The sequence below is a fragment of the Lactuca virosa genome, chromosome 2 (genome assembly GCF_052849685.1).
Source record: "Lactuca virosa cultivar CGN04683 chromosome 2, Lactuca_virosa_CGN04683_v6, whole genome shotgun sequence".
Lineage (NCBI taxonomy): Eukaryota > Viridiplantae > Streptophyta > Magnoliopsida > Asterales > Asteraceae > Lactuca > Lactuca virosa.
The window spans coordinates 257,723,402-257,733,132 of NC_136427.1; the positions used below are offsets into that span (position 1 = coordinate 257,723,402).

Sequence of the window (9,731 nt, forward strand, 5' to 3'; positions counted from 1 at the left end):
ACCGAGCCAGATTTGGCTTTATGAGTCAGCCGTCCAAAATTAATTTATCAAACAGCTTTAGCTGACCGAGTCAGTCAAAAACGTCTGAGCTGACTCGGTCAGACACATATCAAACACAGCCTAACAATGGACATTTTGATCACAACAAATTGAGATAAACCACAAAATTTGTATCCTAAAATATCATTTATACCATTTTATACATATGTGTAACGAAAGAAGCGAATAGTGATATTTTGAAATTTTGCATCGACTCTTTATTTTTAGAACTTCATCACCGTAAATATTATACAAAAATAAGCGGGTACTCAAGGACCGAGGCAAGAAAACCAAGAACGAGATGGTCTTTCCCCTTTTACAAGAGGGGATATGAGAAAAGTTAATATTAAGGTTATGTTTTGCGTAGTAGCTGAAAAATTATCAGATAACTGAAAATCTATTTGATAAAAAATGATATTTTGTAAAACAAACTCATAACCTAGATGAAAGATATAAAATAACATAAAAGAACATTTAAAAGATGTATTTTCTATAATTGGTGTATTTGGAAATTTTCTAAAAGAAACTTATTAAAAGCTAGTTAAAGTAACTTTTTAAAAAAACTAGCTTATAAACTATTTTTTGTTTTGCCAAACATAACAACTTAAACAAGTTTGAAAAATAAACTAGCTTATCAGCCAATTATGACGCGTCAAACACAACGTAAATAAAAAAGAAAGTATTTATATTTTTTAATTATATAAAATGAACTTTTAATCAATAATGGGGTGATACATAAATCATAACTATATGGTCCATATGACATATGTAAAAGCTACAAGTAAATGTAAACAAACACAAATTTGGACCAGTCCTATAGGACATTGAGCAAGTCTTTGAATAATCCGTGTTTTTAAACCGGTCGGAACAATTTATACAAATTTAAAACAATAATATATTTTTTTCAGTTTGTACATATTTAGTCATTATTGTTTTTTTTCTTGAGAATAAGTTCATAAACTTGTTGTTTTTGTACACATTCAATTCTTATACACGGCTACTCTAGGTTAACTTCTTACCTGGTACACATTTAGTCCTTAATGTTTTTTTTGTAAAATTAGTCATTGTTGTTTTTGTACACATTTAGTCCTTATAACCGGGTTTTTTTTAGGTTTTTTTCACATAGCATCGTACATGGGACATTCATTTATATCATTGTACTTTTAATATCAATACAAAAGATTACAATTTATTTTAACTCTACCACTACACGAACTCTTCTTCAACTCATTCACTTTTTTCTTGAGATAGGAAAACCTCTTATTTAACAATTGCAAGCTCATTTTTAAAATTCGGGTTCAATTTGACATGTTCTTCGTTAACCCATCACCAAAATTTGGATTTTTTATCTGGTTTCTTTAGTAACAAAAACCAAATATAAGCCGGTAAGAAATAAGGTCAATTTGAAAAGAACAAAAAACCATTTGCAAATAAAAAAAATGATCAAAACTGACATACCAAAGAATTATGAAATACTCTAAACTTTTCGTGAGAGTGTTCTTTTGTATTGGAAGTGCAAATTAAAGTTGGAAGGAAACAATAACAAAGAATCTTATTGTCAGCTATAAATATAGATGAAATCGAAGCCAAATACATCTTCTCTTTGGAGAAAACTACGACACCAACATTTTTTACCGATTCATGAACTAGGCTACCGATATAAATGAAGAACGAGCCACATGTGAGAACCTTTATTAATGGTTGTCCTACATACGATGCAACATGAGCAAAACCTCAAGAAACTAATCATAAATGTTGAATGTATATAAAAACAACAATGACTTGTTTTTCAAAAAAAATTATATTAATAACTAAATGTATACAAACTAAAAACTTAACATGAAGTAGTCGGTCCTAACGACTGAATGTATATAATAACAAATTTAAGATCTTGTTTTGCAAAATAATACTAGTAATAATAATAATAATAACAACAACAAATGATTACAAACTGAAAACTATATTATCATATTAAATCATTTTCTCTTAACATAACATTTTTGACCAAAACCGAAATTCTACATAGTTGTTTTTAGTTTTTCAAATGTTAGTTTAAACCGGCGTATCATTGCTTGTATTTGGACTATCATGACCTAACATACAATTAATGGAGATAATTTATACACTTAGCACCAATTATCTAGCCAAAAATCAGTGTTAAAGTAAATTTATTTAAAGTTTCGTTCAAGGTATGTGTACAAGAACATATTTTATATTTGAATTAAGGTACAGGACAGTAGAAGCCGATAAAAAAAATTCAATAACAATTACATAAATTCCACTAGTTTTTTATTCATACGTTAACGCACATCATTTAATATAAAATCATGAAAATGAAAAGAGGTTTCAATACGTATGTGTAATTCGACTTTTATTAATATCAACAACTAAATTTATTATAAACCAAAAAATATCAATCAGATTTTCTAAGTTTTCCTCGAAAGAACCAACTATATATTTTTTAATACCATGATATTGATAATTTGGCCTCTTAAAAAGGACAAAGAATTTTATTTTATATTGAATTGAAGAAAATGAAAGAAGATATTGAAAATTGGTTAACTTAGGATGAAGGGTCTCGGTATCAACATCAAGGGGTTTCTTGAACGATGGGCAATGGGATTGCTTGACTTGCACTCAAAAATGCTACTAATTATAGAAAGTAAATAATCATATATTACTTGACTAATAAAAGTCTACTAATGTAATTTAATTTTTTATACTCATTTTTTTGTTAACTGAATAAAAAAAAAATTGAATAGTAATGGTCTCTGTGATTTGGCTAATTTACACCTTTGGTCTATAATTTTTTTTTAAGTCGGAAGTCCTTACGATGTATTTTTATTGCGCATTAGGTCCCTCACAAACATAAAAAGACTAAAATATCCTTCTTTATTTCATTTTTAATTTATTTATTGCTTATTTATTATTTATAACTTATTAAAAATAAAAATAGGCCCCCGTAAAACCCAACCCATTTCCATATCCACGCCCCCATCCTTACATTTTTGTTGTCTTTCATGTTTCTCTTAATCTCTGTGTTTGAAGAAACTCAAAAAGAAGAAACTAAAAAAAAAACTAAATCACATCCTTACACCATCGCCGGTATCTACTCCGAATAACCCACTTATGTCTTCTATCATCTTAAACTCCATCTACACCACCACCTTACCCTCACTCGATTTGGGTTTTTTTCGACGAGTCACATAGGGCTTCTCACTCACTGGAGACATAGATAGAGGATTAACAAGAGGCAGGGGAAAAAAAGATTCAAAGGTACTCCTCATCACCAAAAACTTCACATGTCACTTTTAACATATCCATGGGGAACAAATGTATGGAATGCCCGTGTGTCTGATGGGTCTAAAGGTCAAGCAACAGTGGTTTGGTATAACCCCTTCTTATCGATCGATCTACCTTTTTTTTCTTCCTTCTTACAATCAATTGAAATCACAACCTCCTCCTCAAAATTGATAAAAAATCATCAACATCTAACCCCCCCCCCCCCCCGATCGATCGAGCTCTCATATGATCCTTACTTTTTCCCCATTCGTCTTGTAGCCACCACAAATCACTAGCCACCACCTCTTTCTCTGAATCGATGTTAGGTGAAAATCAAAGAAACACTACCAAATTTTCTTTTTCATGTCTCACCCCTACATCTAAAGAAATTCCATACGGATTGAAGACTAGTTGAATACTTTTGCTTCTCTGTGCTACTGGTTATATATGGGTATCAGGTAAGATGGTGGGTTTATGGTGGTGATTAGGTGGTTATGGTGGTTGGATGGTGAATGAATGGAACAAGGAAGCTAAGGTCGTTGAAGGTGATGGTGGTTCTGTTATAATGGTGAACGGTGGTGGTTTGTATGATGATAGTTGGTGTATGATGGTGGTTTAAAATAACAAAGATGATAAGAGGGTATAAGTTAAGATGTGAGTGGGACCCACATTATTTATTAAACAAATTTTTAATAAAAAATAAGAAATAAACAAAAAATAAACAAAGATAATTTAGTCTTTTTATATTTGTGAGGGACCTCACGCACAACAAAAATAAATCGTGGGGACCTTCAAAGTTAAGGACCAAACAAGCAAATTACCCCAAACCACATGGACCATTCATGTAATTTACTCAAAATTGAATCATTGTTGATGGAAAAAAAGTAGATGCCAGTTTTAGTCCTTATGTCACATACATCTTTCTATGGTTTGGTCTTAGTTTTAGAAATTTGATACCACTTATCCTTATAGTTAGCAAATCTGTCAGTTTTGGTTTTTTGTATAACATTGTTAGAAACTTCTGTTAAGTCCAAGATAAAATGGTTTTTTTGCCCTTGGGTCAAAGTTAGTAAAACCTAAAAACTTAAAGAACCATTTTTATAATTGAGCTTAATAAGAGAATAATATCATTAAATGTTGAATTAAGTCCCTTATAATGCTCCAACCTCCAGCATCATTTCTCATGTTCTCTCTCTCTCTCTACCAATCAACATGCATCACAACATCATCAGTTGGTGGCTCCAAAACCACTAATCTACTGTGGTCGTCGTTGCTGCCTCACCTTTTGTCACAACCTTTAACGTTGCGCCTCGCCTTCGACCACCACTAAACCTACCCGTATCTCCTTCTTCTTCCCCCGTCCTCTAATGGTTTCTGACAATTAATACACCACCATGTCGCGATCGTTGCCTCGCACCCTCCCATGCGCACACGATGAATGCCAATTTCTCTTTTTGATTCTTATTTAATTTTAGGTTGGGTGATTCATTTTTCTTTTGATTTAGTTTTAAGAATTTTAATTTGGTTTTGATTTGGGACCTAGGTGGTGGTGGACGACAAAGAAAAAGAAGAAATATGGTGTTCGATTTGTTGGAAGTCTAGTAGTTGATATTTGTCTTGATACCTAGTCCTATAATTTACTAAGATAACATTCTTAACATTGTATAATGGGAAAGTGATATTTTCACTTATTCAATTGATTCATCTACTTGAAATGCATGTTTTACTAACTTGTACGATAGCTGTAAATGTGTTGTACCTAATATGGATGAATCGGATTATTAAGTGAAATATCACTTCCCTTATATAATTATAAATATTGATCTAGTTTGTTTTAATTAGATCGATTATGTAACAAATTTCAAACAACTGAGACCAACCATGCAAGGAATAAACCACATTGAATAAACATATAGTGACTTTGATAGTTATATTGAATCAAACTCTTTTGAAAAATTATAAATACCAATAGTATAATTTTGTCAAAAATATAAGATTTTCTAATATTCAATCAATCCAAGATTAATCATGTAATTCGGAGGAACATTCCTACCAAAAATAAGGAAATGTATAAGAGTTTTTTGCAATGTTTTAAAAACCCGTTCAAACTGGTTGGATCGAAAACCGGGGACGACAACAGTTCAACAACGACCGATTTTATGTCAATTTATAAGTCGGATTGAACTGGACGGTTTCTTCAAAAACTGGGTTAAATCGTTGTGATAGAATCGATAAAAAAAACGTTTAAACCAAATTATTTGAACTTGTATAGTTGAATTTCCCTTAGCTCATTACAAAAACAACACATTTCCAAAGCAAATTGAACAATTTCAGAGTGTATACAACTCAAAGACCGACACACACCACCGTCAGACGTATGCAAATTTTTGGTTGAACAGACGGTCAAAACAGAAATTGGTTACGAGACTCGTTCAACTAAAAAACCGATTTTAAAACACTGATTTTTTGAAAAAAAAAACCAAAAATCAACTAGTAGTTGAACATTTAATATTTACTTAAAAACAAGAAAAAAAAAACTTTTTCAACAACCAATTTTTTTTTAATAAAACATAATTGTCTTTTTCCTATCAAGCATAAAATGATAAAATATCTACAATAATATAATACAAATCAAATGAATCCTTAACGTATTTTTCCGAAGTTGAATTTATAAAATGAAACCATTTTACATTTATCAATACACATTGTACAAGTCTTGATAGCAATAGAGAACTGAATTTAAGAATTTAGTTCTGGAAAATGAAATTAACCATCAGACCATAAAAACCCCAATGTAAACAGATGCAAAAATCCATACGTCTGTCTCTCTCTCTTTCTTTGTGTTTTTTCGATTTCCGTGTCAAGCAAGCATCCATTCATCAATAGTGGTTTCTTAACCCACGGGCAATACATATCTCTTCTTTCTCTCTCATCATGTGTACTGTTCCTGTAGTTCACTTGCTTCACCTACACTCCTAATTCTAATGTCTTGTTCTCAACCCTTTTATCAATCTTTCTGCTTTTTAATCAGAAAAGACTGATACCCACAAGTTAAATTTCAGTCCATATCGAAAGAAAAAAAAAAGGAGAAATGAGTCATGAATTGATGACTGTGGCACCACCGGCACAGCCTGCGGCGACACCAGCTTTAGCGGCGGCAGCTCCATCATCGCCACCGCCGACGTCTCTTGCACCTGGATTTCGGTTTCACCCAACCGATGAGGAACTTGTGCGGTATTATTTGAGGCGAAAGGCTTGTGGGAAGCCGTTTCGATTCGAAGCTGTATCAGAAATCGACGTCTACAAATCCGAGCCATGGGAACTTGCTGGTATATAGATTAGAATTGTATTTTTTTTTTTTTAAAAAAAAAAAAATCCCCTTTTGGTGTTTTCATTTCCGATTCATCATTTTTCTGTTTGTTCTGTGACATTTTTTTTTTCGATTCACTTATATCATTGAATTTCTTCTCAATTCATAGCCGATGATGATATGGTTGATTAATATGTGAGGAAAGTGAAATAATTGAAACCTACATTTAAAGACGAAATCGCAATTAGGGACAACCATGTAATTACATTCTTCTCCCTAATTGCGTTAGGGTTTCTTACTGAACGTTTCTTCCAATTTTATCGATTGTTAGATTACTCATCCCTAAAGACGAGAGACCTTGAATGGTACTTCTTCAGCCCTGTAGATAGGAAGTACGGCAATGGTTCCCGTTTGAATCGTGCTACCGGCAAAGGGTACTGGAAAGCAACAGGAAAAGACAGATCTGTCCGCCATAAATCTGAAACAATTGGGATGAAGAAAACATTGGTCTTCCATAGCGGCCGAGCTCCAGATGGCAAACGTACCAATTGGGTGATGCATGAATATAGACTCGTGGATCAAGAACTTGTTCGAGCTGGAGTAGTTCAGGTTTGAAGTTTAAATCACAAATGATTTTTTTCTTTTTTCTATTTCTTAAAGACCTTGATTGTGTTGTTGTTTGGTGGGAGAAGGATGCATTTGTGCTTTGTAGAATTTTTCAGAAGAGTGGTTTAGGGCCACCCAATGGTGATCGTTATGCACCCTTTATTGAAGAAGAATGGGATGATGATGATGCAGCCCTGTTTGTTCCTGGTGGAGAGACAGAAGATGATTTGACCCGTGGCGATGAGACTCTGCCTCAAGGAAATGACATTGTGCAGGTATTACCTCTTGTGTCCTCATTTGTAATTATACATTCCACAACACCGGACATATTGTGAGTACCTTATTTACATCTCACAGGTAGCTGCTGTCAACATGATAGCATGTGGGAGTGAGGGTATGGTGGATCATCATCAGAGCATCCCGTTTGTCTGCAAACGGGAAAGGTCTGATGATTCGGTTCTAAACCGTGGGCCCGAGCTAGAAACCTTCTCTCTATTCCACAACAAAAGAACAAAAGAGAGTGATGAAATTGAAAACAATAATGGAAGCAATGGAAATGGTTCAGAAGACTCGACCACAAGTCAAGATCCAAGAATTGCACAACTGTCATCATCTGCAACTGCAACTGCACTGATGGAGTTCCCTCTGCTTGAGTCTCTTGAAGCCAAGGTGAGTCAACCGTCTGCGAGTCAACCATACTCATTTGATGCTGCCACCCTTGAGAAATCAGTGCCACCTGGCTACTTAAAGTTTATCAAGAACTTGGAACATGAAATCCTTAATGTGTCAATGGAAAGAGAGACTGTGAAGATTGAAGTGATGCGTGCGCATGCGATGATCGACATTCTTCAGTCCCAAATTGATGTTTTGACCAAGGAGAATGGTGACTTGAAAGATAAGATAAGATGATGATAGGTACTCATTAAGGCAACCTAGGCTCTCTACTTTTTTCGACTGAGGTTTGTTTGTTAGCCTGTTTTTAGACGCTATTCACAATTCTGCGTCTGAGTTTAATTAATAAATAAAGTTTGGTTCTCAATTCTATTCTCGACCATGATCATGATCATTATGTCATTATGTGTATTTCCTTGGTTTTGTTAACAGAAACCAAAATATGTAAGGCTCCAAATACTTGGACTGCATTATAAGAAATTAATTTATCCATATAGATATAACATCCTCTGTGTACAAATAACTGAAAGATATATTTTATATGGACAAATTATTTTTTTAAATGAAAAAATCACTCATTCCTTCATAAAAATATTTCTCTCACGTTTTTCCAAAAACTAAAAGAAATTTTGGAAGAAAAAAACAATGAAGCCGTCACTTCTTCTCCCATTTGGGCACTCATCTTTTCTTTATTTATTTTTTTCCTCGTTTATCCATAGAAGTTCAAAAACAAAATATAACTCGTGTGAAGTTTCGGCCTTCGTTAATACCAAGGTAACGTGCTGACGTGCATATTTAACTAAAAAGTCTAAAACACACCACTAATAATTAAAACATAACAAACAACGTGGCTAATTCTTTTTTATTAAGTTTGATAATGGTTGATGGATATCTTACGATTCTAGTATTGCCTGCAGTTTTTCCTATAATATAATATCATTTTGTATTTGTTATAGACAACATTGTACTCTTCTAGCTCAAGTAAACCGTATTATGAATTGAATATGAATGATTTTATTCGGAGAAATATTGAATTTCACAAGTCAATTATATATAAAGTTTCAGATTGACCGTTATTCATTATACATATTGGGTTCCTAAACATGTACTCTTCTAGCTTAACTAAACCTTTTTACTTGTAGACTTAAGGTCCTTGAAGGCTTGAACCGATATATCCTACCATAAAAATGTACATTAAACTCAATGAATTGGTTAAAAACTCTAAATGTACTAAAATTAGTTTTCATTATCAATCTAAAAAAAAGTAGTTTTTCAATAATTTTAGTTTGTCTTATTTTATTTTAATGCTAAAAATTAAAGTAGTTTGTTAATAGTTTTAGTTTTTTAATGCAAATGGAAGGTATTGCATTTCCGACTAAGAGCATCCACACCAAGGTCTTTCAAAGTTATTTCCAATGCCACCTTGTTCATATTGTATGCCACATAGGTGAAGCTCTTTCAATATTTGAAAGGCTTGCAAATGTATTGTCATAATATTTTATTAATAATTTATTATTTCTTTTTGATTACCTATATATATATATATATATATATATATATATATATATATATATATAATTATGTTTATGTAATAAAAAAACTTTTATTATATTATATATTTTATTTCTTAAATTATAAATTAATATATAATATATTAAGAATTTTTTGATTAATTAAATAGTTGTAGATGTGGCAGTGGGGACCACTTTTGAAAGATGAGTGTTATTGCACTGATGTGAGTAGTCATTGCAAAGCTGATGTGACACAATTGAAAGATTAACGGCATTGCACTGATGTGGATGACCTAAGCAACTACCACGTG

General features: G+C 32.5%; 1 protein-coding gene across 1 annotated transcript; it reads left to right on the forward strand.

Moving 5' to 3' along the window:
* The first annotated feature begins 6,279 nt into the window (after positions 1-6,279).
* Positions 6,280-8,279, forward strand: LOC145160855 (NAC transcription factor-like protein). Its single transcript, XM_079080216.1, has 4 exons — positions 6,280-6,650; positions 6,963-7,240; positions 7,324-7,512; positions 7,595-8,279. The coding sequence occupies exons 1-4, from the start codon at positions 6,413-6,415 to the stop codon at positions 8,144-8,146; spliced, it is 1,257 nt and encodes a 418-aa protein (XP_078936342.1). The 5' UTR covers positions 6,280-6,412; the 3' UTR covers positions 8,147-8,279.
* Positions 8,280-9,731: the final 1,452 nt, after the last annotated feature.